The sequence below is a fragment of the Cervus canadensis genome, chromosome 6 (genome assembly GCF_019320065.1).
Source record: "Cervus canadensis isolate Bull #8, Minnesota chromosome 6, ASM1932006v1, whole genome shotgun sequence".
Classification (NCBI taxonomy): Eukaryota; Metazoa; Chordata; class Mammalia; order Artiodactyla; family Cervidae; genus Cervus; species Cervus canadensis.
Genome location: NC_057391.1, coordinates 54,375,484 through 54,393,371, shown reverse-complemented (window position 1 = coordinate 54,393,371; position 17,888 = coordinate 54,375,484). Strand labels below are relative to the sequence as shown.

General features: G+C 38.7%; 1 protein-coding gene across 2 annotated transcripts in view; it reads left to right on the top strand.

Moving 5' to 3' along the window:
* The window catches only part of TMOD3 (tropomodulin 3), an 88,932-nt gene that overhangs the window by 45,688 nt on the left and 25,356 nt on the right, over positions 1-17,888 (top strand). The window contains exon 3 of one of the 2 annotated variants that reach the window (XM_043471971.1): positions 47-203. In XM_043471971.1, coding sequence (XP_043327906.1) covers positions 47-203 — 157 coding nt within the window. The remainder of the gene's footprint in view (positions 1-46; positions 204-17,888) is intronic. The other variant, XM_043471972.1, reaches the window with a different exon arrangement.

The window sequence follows — 17,888 nt, the reverse complement described above, 5'->3', positions numbered from 1 at the left end:
TTAGTGTTCTTGCTGGTCATAATGGCTGATTCATTCTCTTTGGCAGAACGCCCTTCTGCCTGCAGGGTTCCGGCAGAAGAACCAGACATCAAAGTCTGCCACAGGGCCATTTGATCGAGAACACCTCCTTTCATATCTGGAGAAGGAAGCTTTGGAGCATAAGGACAGGGAAGACTATGTGCCCTACACTGGAGAAAAAAAAGGTCAGTACAAAACTTTGAAGCATAAAACATGATTCAGTAGCACTTGATTTTTTTCTTATAGGTAGAAGTGGAGAAAATATTTTTAAAGCTGCGTCATGGATAGACTCAAAGATATAATACTGTTGACTTTAAAAATTATTAGGTAATTTGGGCATTTCTTTTACATTCAGTAACTTGGCCCATAAGTTCCTTGTTAATGATTTGTTAGTGAGGTTTTATTGCATAGTGATTTTTAGTTCCCTAAGGAACTCTTTAGTTCTCAACTGTGGTGGTGGTGGTTTAGTCACTAAGTTGTGTTCAATTCTTGCAACCCCATGGACTAGAGTCTGCCAGGCTCCTCTGTCCCCAGGATTCTCCAGGCAAGAATTACTGGAGTGGGTTGCCAGTTCCTTCTCCAGGGGATCTTCCCGACTAAGGAATTGAACACAGGTCTCCTGTATGGTAGGCAGATTCTTAACCACCTGAGCTACAAGGGAAGCCCTGTCAACTGTAACAAATACTAAAAGTTAACTGAGGTAAAATTTTGAATGCAATACTAAATTACAAAATGCAGTGATGTCAAAGTGCCACTCAATCCTAACTCTTATGTTTAAAGTGGAATGCCATTAAAAAAATTCAGGTCATATTTTCAAAGACTCCTTTTTAAGACCCTACAGCCTTCTTTATTAATTCAATGATTCATAACCATTATAATTTTAATTATCATTGCTTCATAATTATTACTTTTGGGAAATTCTTCGAGACCAGGTCCTTCCCACTGAAGATTTTGACCTTACCTAGCCTCAGTGGAGAACGAGTACAGCTATATTTTTTAAAGCTCTCTATATAATAATATTTAACATGAAATAGGTAAAGTTTCTCAGCTTTCAATACAGGTTGGCCTGAGAAGCCAGATTCTGCTTGTTCTTCTGTTGAGAATACTGTGCATGGAACACTGGGGAATGGTTGCAGCAGTAGAGCTGATCTTCAGTTCTTCCAGGCACTGCTTGTACATCTGAATCCTTAGTAGACCAGGCAGGGAGAACGGTTAGAGCATGGTGCTTTCTCCTAGTGAGGCTTTAGCTTTTTATTCAGGAAGGAAGCCATTCTCAAGAATATAGCCACAACTCTGTCACAGGGTTACCCCTTAGCTGCAGGCAAAGGTAGAAAATTCATTTTAGCATTTTCATCTCTGTAATAGACAAAGGTTGTGAATGGCTTTTGAATCAGTATTCACAAAGTCTGCTTCAGGCCTTTTCAAAATTACCTATTATCCCCAACCCCTCTGCTCTTTTTATCAACCCTGCATCTCCCTCATCTCTAGTTGAGAATCAGTGCCTTACTTAGATACTTATATGTCAGTGTTCTACAGAGAAAGAGAACCAAAAGGGTGTGTGTGTCTGTGTGTAGAGACAGATTTATTTATTCATTTGTTCATTCATTCCTTTTTGTGAAAATTGAGATATAGTTGATGTACAAAATATGTTTCAAATATACAACACAGTGATTCACATTTTTAAAGGTGATACTTCATTTGGTTATTAAAAATATTAGCTATATTCCCTGTGCTGTACAATATATCCTTCTAGCCTGTTTATTTTATACATAATGTGTGTGTCTGTGTGTTCATTTGTGTCTGCCTCTTTGAAACCCCATGGACTGTAGCACACCAGGATCCTCTGTCTATGAAATTTTTCAGGCAAGAATACTGAAATGGGTTCCCATTTCCTACTCCAGGGAATCTTCCTGACCCAGGAATCAAACCCACGTCTCTTGAGTCTCCTGCATTGGCAGGCAGATTCTTTACCGCTGTGCCACCTGGGAAGCTCACACGTAGTAGTTTATGCCTATCAGTACCCTGTCCCTATTTTTCCCCTTCCCCTGTCTTCTCCTGCTGGTAACCACTAGTTTGTCTTCCATATCTGTGAGTTTGCTTCTTTTTTGTTACACTCACTAATGTATCCTCTATTTTTTAGATTCTACATGTAAGTGATAACATACAGTATTTGTCTTTGACTGTCTGACTTATTTCACTAAGCATAATACCATCCAAGTTCATCCCTTTTGTTTCAGATGGCAAGATTTCATTCTTTTTTTAATAGCTGAGTAGTATTCCGTTGTGCATACATACCACTTCTTTATCTGTTCATTTGTTGATGAACACTTAGGTTGCTTCCATATCTTAGCTGTTGTGTTATAAATAATGCTGCTGTGAATACTGAGTGCATGTATCTTTTTGGATTAGCATTTTTACTTTTTTCAGATATATACCCAGGAGTGGAATTGCTGGATCATATGGTAGTTCTGTTTGCAGTTTTTTGCGGAACCTCCATACTACTTTCCACAGTGGCTACCCCAGTTTACATTCTCACCAAGGGTTCCCTTTTCTCTACATCCTCACCAGCTTTTGTTATTTGTATTCTTTTTGATGATAGTCATTCTGACAAGTGTGATGTGATATCTCATTATGATTTTAATTTGCATTTCTCCGATGATTAATGATGTTGAGAGTGCCTGTTGGCCATCTGTTTGTCTTTGGAAAAATGTCTCTTTAGGCCTTTTGTCCATTTTTAATTTTTTTTTTTGATGTTTTGTTTTATGAGCTATTTATTTTTTTTGGGTAGTAACCCTTTATCAGTCGTATCATTTGCAGATATTTTTTTCCCATTCAGTAGATTGTCTTTTCGTCTAGTTGGTGATTTCCTTTGCTGTGCAAAAAGCGTTTATGTTTAATTACATCCTTTTGTTTATTTTTGCTTTTCCTTTGCCTTAGGGGACAGATCCAAAGAAGGACTGCTAGGATTTATATCAAAGAGTGTTCTGTGTATGTTTTCTTCTGGGTATTTTATGGTTTCCAGTCATACATTTAGGTCTTTAATCCATTTTGAGTTTATTTTTGTATATGGTATTGGAGAATGTTGTAATTACATTATTTTACAGGTAACTGTCTAGTTTCCCCAGCACCACTTACTGAAGAGACTATCTTTCCTCTGTTGCATATTCTTGCCTCTTTTATCACAGAAGAGTTGACCATACGTGTGTGTGTTTATTTATGGGCTCTCTATTCTTTTCATTTGATCTATGTTTCTCTTTTTGTGCCAACACCATACAGTTTTGATGCCTGTGACTTTGTAGTATAGTCTGAAGTCAAGGGAGCCTGATTCCTCCAGCTTCATTTTTCTTTCTCAAGATTGTTTTAGCTATTAGGGGGTCTTTTGTGTTTCCATATAAACTTTAAAATTACTTGGTGTAATTCTGTAAAAAAAAAGAAAAGCCTTTGATATTTTGATAGGGATTGCATTGAATCTGTAGATAGCCTTGGGGAGTATGATCATTTTAACAATATTAATTATTTGAATTCATGAACATAGTATGTCTTTCCATCTGTGTTGTCTTCAGTATCTTTCCTCATTGTCTTAAAGTTTTCTGAGTACAGGTCTTTTACCTCCTTAGGCAGGTTTGTTCCTAAGTATTTTATTCTTTGATGCAGTTGTATATAGGAGGTTGTCTCCTCAGTGAAAATAGATTTATTATAAGGAATTGGCTCATGTGATTATGGAGGCTTAGTAAGTGTAAAATCAACCAAATAGGCTGGCAGGCTGGAGACCCAGGGAAGAGTTACAGTTCTAGCCCAAAGGCAGTCTTCTGTCAAAATTCCTTCTTGCTCTCAGAGAAGATCAGCCTTTGTTCTGTTAAGGCCGTCAACTGATAGTAAGATCCACCACATTATTGCTTTCTCAAAGACCACTGGTTTCAATATTAATCTCATCCAAAAAATGCTTTCACAGAAACTTCTACAATAATGTTTGACCAAATAAAGAAGTGAAACTCTGTTTGCAGATGACATGATCCTCTACATAGAAAACCCTTAAGACTCTACCAGAAAATTACTAGAGCTAATCAATGAATATAGTAAAGTTGCAGGATATAAAATTAACACACAGAAATCCCTTACATTTCTATACACTAACAATGAGAAAACAGAAAGAGAAATTAAGGAAACAATACCATTCACCATTGCAACAAAGAGAATAAAATACTTAGGAGTATATCTACCTAAAGAAACAAAAGACCTATACATAGAAAACTATAAAACACTGATGAAAGAAATCAAAGAGGACACAAATAGATGGAGAAATATACCATGTTCATGGATTGGAAGAATCAGTATTGTGAAAATGACTATACTACCCAAAGCAATCTATAGATTCAGTGCAATCCCTATCAAGCTACCAATGGTATTCTTCACAGAACTAGAACAAATAATTTCACAATTTGTATGGAAATACAAAAAACCTCGAATAGCCAAAGCAATCTTGAGAAAGAAGAATGGAACTGGAGGAATCAACCTGCCTGACTTCAGGCTCTACTACAAAACCACAGTCATCAAGACAGTATGGTACTGGCACAAAGACAGAAATATAGATCAATGGAACAGAATAGAAAGCCCAGAGATAAATCCACGTACCTATGGACACCTTATCTTCAAAAAGGAGGCAAGGATATACAATGGAAAAAAGACAACCTCTTGAAGAAGTGGTGCTGGGAAAGCTGGTCAACCCCTTGTAAAAGAATGAAACTAGAACACTTTCTAACACCATACACAAAAATAAACTCAAAATGGATTAAAGATCTAAATGTAAGACCAGAAACTATAAAACTCCTGAGGAGAACATAGGCAAAACACTCTGCAACATAAATCACAGCAAGATCCTCTGTGACCCACCTCCCAGAATATTGGAAATAAAAGCAGAAATAAACAATGGGACCAGCTTTTGCACAACAAAGGAAGCTATAAGCAAGGTGAAAAGACAGCCCTCAGAATGGGAGAAAATAATAGCAAACAAAGCAACAGACAAAGGATTAATCTCAAAAATATACAAGCAACTCCTGCAGCTCAATTCCAGAAAAATAAATGACCCAATCAAAAAATGGGCCAAAGAACTAAACAGACATTTCTCCAAAGAAGACATACAGATGGCTAACAAACACATCAAAAGATGCTCAACATCACTCATTATCAGAGAAATGCAAATCAAAACCACAATGAGGTACCATTACACACCAGTCAGGATGGCTGCTATCCAAAAGTCTACAAGCAATAAATGCTGGAGAGGGTGTGGAGAAAAGGGAACCCTCTTACACTGTTGGTGGGAATGCAAACTAGTACAGCCACTATGGAGAACAGTGTGGAGATTTCTTAAAAAACTGGAAATAGAACTGCCATATGACCCAGCAATCCCACTTCTGGGCATACACACTGAGGAAACCAGATCTGAAAGAGACACGTGCACCCCAATGTTCATCGCAGCACTGTTTATAATAGCCAGGACATGGAAGCAACCTAGATGCCCATCAGCAGACAAATGGATAAGGAAGCTGTGGTACATACACACCATGGAATATTACTCAGCCATTAAAAATAATTCATTTGAATCAGTTCTAATGAGATGGATGAAACTGGAGCCCATTATACAGAGTGAAGTAAGCCAGAAAGATAAAGACCAATACAGTATACTAATGCATATATATGGAATTTTAAAAGATGGTAACGATAACCCTATATGCAAAACAGAAAGAGACACAGATGTACAGAACAGACTTCTGGACTCTGTGGGAGAAGGCAAGGGTGGGATGTTCTGAGAGAATAGCATTGAAACAAGTATACTATCAAGGGTGAAACAGATCACCAGCCCAGGTTGGATGCATGAGACAAGTGCTCAGGGCTGGTGCACTGGGAAGACCCAGAGGGATGGGATGGGGAGGGAGGCGGGAGGGGGGATCAGAATGGGGAACACATGTAAGTCCATGACTGATTCATGTCAATGTATGGCAAAAACCACTATAATATTGTAAGGTAATTAGCCTCCAACTAATAATAATAAATCGAAAAAAAAAATTTTTGACCAAATAGCTCAGCACCATGCTCAGCCAAATTGGCATATAAAATTAACCATCACACTGCTGTTAGTGCTGGGTATGTCATGTTCCTCTGGTGTTTGGGGGCCAGAAAAGGCATTGAAAACCAATGCCTAGTTTTGAAGTGTGGAAAATCACAAAGACAGAAAAAGCATCAATTTCTTTGCATTTGTCCAAGAAAAGACTGCTGGCTATATTTTCATATGTACAGCCATACCTATAATACTATTTAAAGCTTCAGTCCTGTTTATATAGAGGAACATAATTTTACAAGACTTCTTTTTACAATTATGTACATTTCACATGGAATCAGGGTGTATAATGAGGAAGAACAGATGTAAGAAACAAAAGGAGAGATGTGAGAAAGATATGGTGGGAAAAATATGGAATCTGAGGACAAGAAGAGAAAATAAGAGATGTGAAAGAGCTGCGTTTGTCCTCAGCTTACCCAGGAAGCTCCCCAGTACGCTCTTGTTTCATCATCTCCAGTTATCTCTAAAAAGATCTTGGAGGGTTAGAGGAGATAGGAAAGAGGGGGGAGAATTGTGGAAAATAAGAAAATATCAAAAGGGAGAAATGATAGAGTTGGGGAATACAGTGACGATAGAAAAAATATATTATATCCTTAACTATAATAGTTTTTGTTTCCTTTTATATATAATATTTTTTCTTATTTTTTACTTTGCATTTTAAATGGGTATGAAATAAATGGAACTGGCTGAATTAAAAAGTAATTTTGCATTCACAATTAGTGGTTTTCATTTTACAATACATTCAGTATTTTTACTGCCTCTTTCACCATATATGTCCATTCAGTACTATTTATAGGCAACTATGATGCAGTGATTAGCACCACATCATTTTAAAAAATAATAAACTTTTTATTGAAGTGTAACATGCTTACAGAATATGCCCAAATAAGGAGGATACAAACCAATGAACTATATAGTGAGCACACCCATGTAATCAGCAGCCAGGTCAAGACATCAGCATCTCCAGAAGGTCCCTTCATGCTTCCTCCCAGTCACTTGTCTTTCTTCTTCCCAAAGTAACCACCATAGTTCTGCTTGTTTTGACATTTGTGTAGATGGAATCATATGGCCTGCATATCTGCACTGCCTACTTCATGTCGTTTTTGAGAGGATCAAATTTGTTCATGAATATAGTGAAATCAGTGTTAAAAATCTTTTATAGTGTAATCATTGTACAGGATCATATGGTGTTGTTACCAAATAAGAGATTTCCATTCTCTGTCATGGAGGAGTGGTTCAGAACCACAAACATAAGTGTCTGTGTGTATGTTTTTAGAGATTTATTGATTTATTTTATATTTTGACTGTGGTGGATCTTCATTGCTGATGTGGGCTTTCTCTGATGGCAGCAAATGAGGGCTCCTCTCTAGTTGAGGTGAGTGGACTTCTCATTGCAGTGACTTCTTTTGTTGCAGAGCATAAGCTCTGAGGCACGTGGGCTCAGTAGTTGCAGCTTGTGGGCTCTAGAGCTTGGGCTCAGTAGTTTTGAGTGCATGGGCTTAATTGCTCCACAGTATGTGGGATCTTCCCAAACCAGGAATCGAACTGGTGTCCCATGCATTGTAAGGTGGATTCTTAACCATTGGACCATCAGGGAAACCCAGAGATAAGCTTTTGAGTTTCAACATTCTGTCTGATGGAAGAAAACGCTACCACCCACACTTGATGGAGCCAGGCCTTAAAAGCCATGTTACAGGTGTCATAGACCTAAGGAAGGACAAGTTTATCTTCATCAGTTGGTGAACTTTGGTTACAGAGGTCTGTTTTGAAATACAGCTAAAAGATGACTCTAGGCTTTTTAAAGCCACCCTGGATCTCATCCCTAAATTAGTTGGCCTTGGTTATCCGTAGTCACTACTCTGCCTTCCCTTCTTTGGGTCTCATCCCCAAGATCTTGATCACATTCAGAATAAATTATCTACATTGCATTAGCATACCTTCCAGTCAAGCTAAATGTGAATCCCCTCCTTAGCTCTGAAAATTCAGAAGTTTGTTTTTTTAAGCTGCCTCTCCAGTGACCTGTTACCTGAACACCTGGGTTGAGTCCCAGGTTTCTTAATGCCTTATTTCACAGGAGATAGACTTTCAGATGAAGGATGTCTTCCTAGACAGAAGAGGTTCTCCTGGTTCTTCCTAAAAAAATTTTGCAAACCTATTAAGAAATAAAAACATTTTACTTTTCTGCTGTGCGCAGACTAGATAAGAATCCATACAATGTGCCATTAGTCTCTAAAATAAATCATTTTTCTTACTAAGATAACTGGTCTCAGAGTTCAGTCCCCACTGGCAGAGTTAGCTTTCTGTGCCAGGGAATGTTTTAGCAATTTACTCAGTTTCTTGAGCTCCTTCCAGCTCTTTCAAAAATCTCAGAGGAATCTTTCATTGTAAGTTATTTTAAAAGATCAATCAGGTGACTCAATTCTTTTTTAAAGAAAAAAATTGGAAACTGCTAAAAGGAATAGTTATCCAACTATTTTCTCATATTCTGAGACTAGATGATGATTAATTATACTTGTTACTATTGTACTTAAAGGCACACTGTCTTTCTGGAGCTAAAATTGTACGGAACTAGTGTGATGAAAGGGAATCCCCATAAAATTAAAAATTAGACATTTCATGATTTTTCTTTCTGACCATGAACAATAACTGTGTACTCATGCCAAATTTCATCTTTCTAGATCATCTCAAAATGCCTTGAAAAGACCTACAGAGTAAGAATACTTAAAGGTTGTTATATAGAAATAAAAGTAATTTCAATTTGTGATTTATGAAATAATTGTAGTTGTACATTTTATGGAATTAAAAGCATAGGTCAAAATCTGAGAAGGAGGAGTTAATCCTAATTAGGTGAATTTTAAGGCATTATATCTTTGATGCATTTGAGGAATGTTTTGTCCTACATTAATAAATGTTCTGCTTTTAATAATTGTAGTTTTTTGACAGCAAGAAGAAGGTATTAGGCAGCTAATAAGGCACAGCTGTCAAAAGATATATTAAAGATTGTTTTTAAGTGCATTGTTTACAGTAGAATCCACAATACACATCTATTAAGGTCATCTAAATCTAACCATCTTGTGCTGATCCTGGAATGTGAAGTCAAATGGGCCTTAGGAAGCATCACTGCAAACAAAGTGAAGGTGATGGAATTCCAGTTGAGCTATTTCAAATCCTAAAAGATGATGCTGTGATAGTGCTGCACTCAATATGCTAGCAAATTTGGAAAAACTCAGCAGTGGCCACAGGACTGGAAAAAGGTAAGTTTTCATTCCAATCCCAAAGAAAGGCAATGCCAAAGAATGTTCAAACTACCACACAATTGTACGCATCTTACATGGTAGCAAAGTAATGCTCAATATTCTCCAAGCTAAGCTTCAATGGTACATGAACCGAGAGTTTCCAGATTTCAAGCTGGATTTAGGAAAGGCAGAGGACCAGAAATCAAATTGCCAATATCTGCTGAATCATCGAAAAAGCAAGCAAGTTCCAGAAAAGCATCTACTTCTGCTTTATTGACTTATGCCAAAGCCTTTGACTGTGTGGATCACAACAAACTGTAGAAAATTCTTCAAGAGATGGGAATACCAGACCACCTGACTTGCCTCCTGAGAAATCTGTATGCAGGTCAAGAAGCAACAGTTAGAACCAGACATGGAACAAAAGACTGGTTCCAAATTGGGAAAGGAATATGTCAAGGCTGTATACTGTCACCCTGCTTATTTAACTTATGCAGAGTACATCATGCAAAATGCCAAGCTGGATGAAGCACAAGCTGGAATCAAGATTCCTGGGAGAAATATCAATAACCTCAGATATGCAGATGACACCAACCTTATGGCAGAAAGCGAAGAACTAGAGAGCCTCTTCATGAAAGTGAAAGAGGAGAGTGAAAAAGTTGGCTTAAAACTCAGCATTCAGAAAACTAAGATCATGGCATCTGGTCCCACCACTTCATGGCAAATAGATGGGGAAACAGTGACAGACTTTATCTTTGGGGGCTCCAAAATCACTGCAGATGGTGACTGCAGCCATGAAATTAAAGGACGCTTAAAAAAATAAAATAAAAAAAAAAAAGACGCTTGCTCCTTGGAAGAAAAGCAACCTACACAGCATATTAAAAAGCAGAGACATTACTTTTCCAACAAAGGTCCATCTAGTCAAGGCTGTGGTTTTTCCAGTAGTCATGTATTGGTGTAAGAGTTGGACTATAAAGAAAGCTGAGCACTGAAGAATTGATGCTTTTGCACTGTGGTGTTGGAGAAGACTCTGGAGTGTCCTTTGGACTGCAAGGAGATCCAACCAGTCCATCCTAAAGGAAATCAGACCTGAATATTCATTGGAAGGACTGATGCTGAAACTCCAGTACTTTGGCCACCTGATGCGAGGAACTGACTCATTGGAAAAGACCCTAATGCTGGGAGAGATTGGAGGCAGGAGGAGAAGGGGATAACAGAGGATGAGATGGTTATATGGCATCACCAACTCAATGGACATGAGTTTGAGCAAGCTCCAGGAGTTGATGATGGACAGAGAAGTCTGATATGCTGCAGTCCATGGGATCGGACACTACTCAGCGACTGAACTGACTAACTAAAATCTAACCAGCTCAAAATAGGAATGGTGTCATGGTATCAAGTAATCTTGGTAAAGATTAATGGAAATATCTTTCTTATGAGCCTACTATGTTCAGAATGTTGAGAAACTAAATATTTAAGAACATTAGAACAGCATAATTGTAATATAATACTCCTTTTACTTGAAGATACATGTTAAAATGTTGGGAACCTTTTTACCTCTTTTTCTTGAAATGTCACAAATGACACTTGAAATGACAGTTGAAAAGTGTCGCTGAGGCATAGACCAAGGGTGAAGGACAGTATTCATCCAGCTCTTTCTCAGTCTTGAGAATGTTGGAACACATTTTGACTGGTGATTATTTCTCATCTTCTTTTTATACACATTGAGTATTCTGTCTCCAGGATAGATAAGGCTTAGAGCCTGGCCATGGATTTGACACTTAGAGGACTATTTGACACTTAGAGGTCCACTTATTTGGACCCAGTTTTCCATATTTCTTACTGACTCTCACTTTACTTTGCTTTACTAGGAGTCTTCCTCCCCACTTCTAATATCACACTTCCCCCTTGCCTAGCCTAGCCTAAGACTCCCCCCCCCCTCATTTTCTCTTATTTCATAGATTGGAGTCTATTGTACCTTCTACACTCACTCCAGTGCACCATCAAAGAATTCCTCCATTCGAGCCACTGATGCCCACAGTTTGGGTTCCTCCTCTCCTTGAAGAGCACACCTGTACTCTCAGTTGGCCCTTAGGGTGGACATCTCTTCTTTCTGGTGGTTTCCCTTCCTCACCCTTGGGTTTTCTTCTCAAGAATCTCCTATGCCCTGCTCTGCTTAACTTACCAAAGGTGAATTTAACTGATTGCCTTAAACTAAGGGTTTCTCACAAACTTCCCAGCTTCTTTATTCACAGTTACCTTAGCCTTCCAGAAAACTTACTATAGTCACTCTTTTCTGAAAGATGCTTCTCTCATCTTGCTGAGTACATGATTTCCTTGTGGAGAAAAGGCAGATCTGATTCCTTAGTTAAACCAGAAAGATCATAATTATAAACTGCCTAAATCAATCAGCAGGATTATGTAACTGGCAGTAGGCAGTTGTTTTCCACTAACTTCAGAATAAAGACTCTCTTTTTATGCTCAAATTTCGTGAGTTGTAAATGTCATTTATAGACCTCTAGAAAGTGGTCTTCTCAGCCCAGTAGACTGGGCTACTTAAATTAGTCATGCAGATGCAGGCATCCCCTTTGCAGACTGGTCACTGTATCTCTTGAATGATTTCACTCACTACTCCTTTGGAGTGAGGAGTTAGCTCGATGGACTGTTCATCGTTCATGTTTTATAGAAAACTTTCCCTGAATAAACATACCTGCTCTGAATATTCTTTTCCCTCCAATGTGTCTGTATATAATTTACATACCACAGAATTTTGATTTTTGTTGTTCCAGAATCTTGCACTGTGAGGCTCTAATATTAGGTTTTTCATTTTAATTGATTTAAGCTTGTTATATCCTCTTGAATTGCCTGTTTTGTCATTATTAAGTGACCTTCTTTATCCCTGGTAATGTTCTTGCTCTGAAATCTACTTTATCTGATATTAATATAACCAATATTGCTTTCTTTTGATTAGTTTTAGCATAGTATATCCTTTTCTATTTGTCCTGTCAGTTCTTTGTTCCTTTTCCTCTTTTTTTTGTTTCATATCTTCTGTGACTCTGCTGCTTAGTCACTTCAGCCGTGTCCGACTCTGTGCGACCCCATCCCTGGGATTCTCCAGGCAAGAACACTGGAGTGGGTTGCCATTTCCTTCTCCAATGCATAAAAGTGAAAAGTGAAAGTGAAGTCGCTCGGTCATGTCTGACTCCTCGAGACCCCATGGACTGCAGCCTACCAGACTCCTCCGTCCATGGGATTTTCCAGGCAAGAGTACTGGAGTGGGGTGCCATTGCCTTCTCCTCTACATAACCTTTAGAACATATGAAACATACGAACGTATGCAATATAGTAACTATTTTAATACCCTTACCTGCTAATTTTATCATTTGTCATTGCCAAGGCAGTTCTAATACATTGATTTTTTTTCCTCTTCCTTATGGATTGAATTCCCCTACTTTGCATGCTGGTAATTTTTATTGAATGCCAGACATTATGAATTTTAAATTTTTGACTGCAGGATATTTGACCTACAAATAGTTCTTGAGTTTCATTCTGAAACATGATTAAGTTACTTGGAAACAATTTGATCCTTTGGGGTCTTGCTTTTTAAGATTTGTTAGGTGGGACTAGAGCTGTGTTCAGCTTAAGGCTCATTGTTTCTCCACTGCTGAGGCAAGGGAGATCCTTCTGAGTTCCCTACCCAGTGCACCGAAGAAATAATGCTTTTGAACTGTGATGTTGGAGAAGACTTGAGAGTCCCTTGGACTGCAAGGAAATCCAACCAGTCCATCCTAAAGGAAATCAGTCCTGAATATTCATTGGAAGGACTCATGCTGAAGCTGAAACTCCAGTACTTTGGCCATCTGATGCGAAGAACTAACTCATTTGAAAAGACCCTGATGGGAAAGATTGAAGGCAGGAGGAGAAGGGGACGACAGAGGATGAGATGGTTGGATGGCATCACCGACTCAATGGACGTGAGTTTGAGTAAACTCCGGGAGCTGGTGATGGACAGGGAGGCCTGGCATGCTGCAGTCCATGGGGTTGCAAAGCGTCGGACATGACTGAGCAACTGAACTGAACCCAGTGCCCTGTGAATTATGAGGTTTTCCAGTCTGGTCAGTGGGAGAACATTCTATGCCCAGCCCTGCGTGAGCCTGTGCACTGTTATTTCTAATCTTTTCAGTGTTTTTTTGCCTTGGCCCAAGGTAGTTTCACCACTCACATGTGCTCATCCGTACTCTGCTGAATGTTAAAAGGCAGCCCTCTGCAGATCTCCAGAATGTGTTCTCTGCGTAAGTCTTCCCTCTCTGACGCTCTGTCCTGTGAACACTGGCTGCCCTCGTCCTTCTGGGCCTCGGCTGCATCTCCTCGGTTCAGAGTGCCCCGTGCTCTGCCTGGTTACCCCTGTGCCGCAGCCTGGGCTCTCTTCTCCGGGCGGTAACCTGGGCAGTCATGGCGCTCACTCTGTTTCTCAGCTCTCAGGAATCACTGTTCTTTTTTGCCTGATGATCAGTGTCTGCAAAACTTCCTCCTTATATTTTGCCCATTTTGGCATTCAGTCATGGGTAAATCCTGACCCTATTCCTCCATGTTGGCCAGAAACAGAAGACTCCAGAATCACATACTATAGATACATGATTTCCTCAACTAGAGTATAAGCTCCTCAAAGTAAAGAATCTCTTATTTTTCCTTATGCTGTCTTTCTGGCTCACTGTCTAGTCTATACAAGCTCACTAAGCATTTGTTGAATAAAGAGGCATTTATTGGGACTTCCCTGGTGATCCAGTGGTGGGAAATCTGCCTGCCAGTGCAGGGGACATGAGTTTGATCCCTGGTCCAGGCAGATCCCTCATGCTGCGGAGCAGCTAAACCTGTACACCACAACTACTGATCCCTCACGCCCTAGAGCGTGTACACTGCAAGAAGAGAAGCTACCACAATGAGAAGTCTGTGCACTAGACCCAGTACAGCCAGAAATTAAATAAATAAATAAAAATTTTAAAAAATGACCAAAGATCCCTGAAGAAGGGAATGGCAACCCACTCCAGTATTCTTGCCTGGGAATTCCCATGGGCAGAGGAGCCTGGCAGGCTACAGTCCATGGGGTCAACATGACTGAAGCAACTAAGCATATTCACTTTTTACATTTCCGTATTTCTTGAAGTTCTTTTTTCTACCAAGTATTTGCTACCTATGTAATTTAAAATCAAAATAAAATATTCTGCTTCTATTAAAAAAAAAATGACCAAAGAAAGAGGCATTTATTGGTGATCATATTGTAATATTGAGCAGGTGTCATGGGTGCTACTGGGTCAAAACAAAAATTCCTCTCCAGAATCTGTCCCCTGGTCCTTTGATTTGTTTGATTTCAGGTTTGTACACTTCCTGTCAAAAAGCTGTCCCCAAATCCCCTATGGACATTATAGTGGCCGAGTCCCCTTAAATCTTTTCTGGAACAGTGTAGCTTATAAACATACATGTAGTAAAATTAGCTAGGGCCTTTCTCAATAGAAATGAAACAACTAAGAGATGACTCTGTTTCTGTTTATTGTACTTTTTGTATACTGAGCAAGGATGGGACCATGACAAAGAATACTTAACATTCTGGTAGTTGTAACTTGATATCAGAGAAGAAGAGATGAGGACTTTTGAAGAACGGTCCTGGCAATAAAATTGTTAATATGGTTCGTAGTATTTTACTGATTTTTTTGGAACAATAACAAGGGTCTTGGCAAAATATTCCTTTTTTTCTTTTCTCCTCTTGGCACAAACACAGTCTGGATAAATGCCTACATTTAAGCTACTATTATATAAATTCTTATCTTGGTTTCTTCTATTTCCTTAGCTGACATTTTGTAGTTGCAAAAACCTTACTGAGCTATTTTAACATTCTTAGCAACCAAGAGTCATAGCCCTGCTTTTGTTTTATTGCATTTGGGAGTGGCGAGAGATTTTTTATGATCTTATCATTCCTTATTTTCATATTTTGCTACAATGTAAAGAACTCTAATTTCAGTTTTTAAAAAACCTAGTTTTAGACATTGCTTTGTTAAATAAGGAAATTAAAGTCGCTAGATAGAATGCTATGTACTGAAGAACAGAAGTAAAGAGCCATTTTTTTAGACATTGTATTATCTCAAATAAATTCAGATATTAAAAGTTAGAAGTCAGGGCTTTCTGACCATACTTCAAGGAGAGAAAAAGTAAAATTAGTACAGATTACTCATCCTAATCTTTTCAGGGCTGTAATCATACAGATTACCACTTTATCAACATGAGAAGTTAAAAAGGAGAACCATATAGGGAGCATTTTCAAAAATATCCATGCCTAGCCAATCTTCATTTTCTGAATTAAAGAATCATGGATATAGACACTTGGGACTTCATGGTTTTCAGTACTCCATGATTATATTTGGAAAGTGCTCTCTATCTCTCTCACATAGACATGCAAGAAATTCCCGAGAAAATAAGAATAAAGAATTAACATGGGTCTATTGTGTTTACTGTATACCAGTTGCTTTATATGTGTTAAACCATTTTATCAGAATGAGATTGAGAATCCATGATTTGAAAAAACACATCAGAAGGAAGATGATCATAATAAAATCGTATATTAATGAAGTTTGTTAACAGATGGTTTTGGATAAAAGTAGTATCAAATTTTTGCATTTCCCTACCCACTGCAAACACACACACACACACATACACACACACACACACACCCCTCTACACCCCTACATAATAAGTGTACATCGAATAAAAGCTGAGCATTTCACTCATCCTGTAAGATGTTGAGGGCACATATCACATTAATTGTTATAATGGAGATCTATTTATCAGCATCTCTTAGTAATTAAGATTTGTAACTTAAAATCTCATTTATATGAGACTAAATTAACACCCTTGTTTAGAAAGGCATTTTCTGTTAACATGGAATTAAGCAGTTTGTTAACTATGTATTTCTCAGAAAACAGCTGTTTTGACACACTGTCTGGCTGAATGTGTCTCAGAAAATTACCTGTTTTTTTTAAAATCTTTATAGTTTAGGGGGCCAAATATAAATTTACTCAAAAAAAAAAAAAGCCCTTATTTAATACATCAGCCCCTTCAGTTCAGTTCAGTCGCTCAGTCGTGTCCAACTCTTTGTGACCCCATAAACTGCAGCACGCCAGGCCTCCCTGTCCATCACCAGCTCTCTGAGTCCACCCAAACCCATGTCCATTGAGTCAGTGATGCCATCTAACCATCTCCTCCTCTGTCATCCCCTTCTCCTGCCCTCAATCTTTCCCAGCATCAGGGTCTTTTCCAATGAGTCAGTTCTTCGCATCAGGTGGCCAAAGTATTGGAGTTTCAGCTTCAACATCAGTCCGTCCAATGAACACCAAGGACTGATCTCCTTTAGGATGGACTGGTTGGATCTCCTTGCAGTCCCTTAGTGTTTTTTTAAAAAACATCTTTATTAAGATGCAACCCATATCATAAAATTTACCCATGTAAACTATACAACTCGATGGTTTTTAGTACATTCACAGAGTTGTGCCACAATCAGCACAGTCTTAAGTTGAGAACGTTTTTATTATTCCTGAATGAAACCTTAAACCATGAGCAGCCAGTCTCTACTCCTCACTGAAACGCTCCAGCCCTAGGAGACCACTCATCAACTTTTTCTCTAAATTTGCCTGTTCTGGACATTTCAAATAAATGGAATCATACAATATGTGTTTGTGACTGATTTCCTTCACTTAGCCTCATGTTTGGGTTGGGAGTTTCATCTGTGTTTTAGCATGTATCAGTGCTTCATTCCTTTTTATATGGACCAATAATATTTCATTGTGTGGAAACACATGCTTTGTTTATCCGTTCTTCAGTTGATGAACGTTTGGATTGTTTCAACTTTTTAGCTCTTACTAATAGTGCTGCTGTGAACATTTATGATTCCCAGGTGGCTCAGTGGTAAAGAATCCACCTGCCAATTCTGTGGGTTCCATCCCTGGGTCGAGAAGATCCCCTGGAAGAGGAAGTGGCAATCGACTCCAGTATTCTTGCTGAGAAAACCGTGCAGTCACAGAGTCGGACATGACCGAGCGACTGAGCACACAACCTGCTTTCCGTTTTCCTGTGTACAAGTTGCTGTTTATACCTACTAGTGAAATTGCTGGGTCATAGGGTGACTGCTTTTTTTAATAATTTGAAGAACTGCCAAATTGTTTTCTAAAGTGGCTGCACCATTTTACATTCCCACCACCAGTATTAGGGTTCTGATTTCTCTGCATCCTAGTCAACTCTTGTCTTTTTGATTATAGCCATCTTTGTAGCTATAAAGTGGTAACACTCATTGTGGTTTTGATTTGCATTATCCTAATGACTAATGATCGAAGAAGACAATGGCAACCCACTCCAGTACTCTTGCCTGGAAAATCCCATGGACAGAGGAGCCTGGTGGGCTGCAGTCCATGGGGCCTCGAAGAGTTGGGCACGACTGAGCGACTTCAGTTTCAATTTTCACTTTCATGCATTGGAGA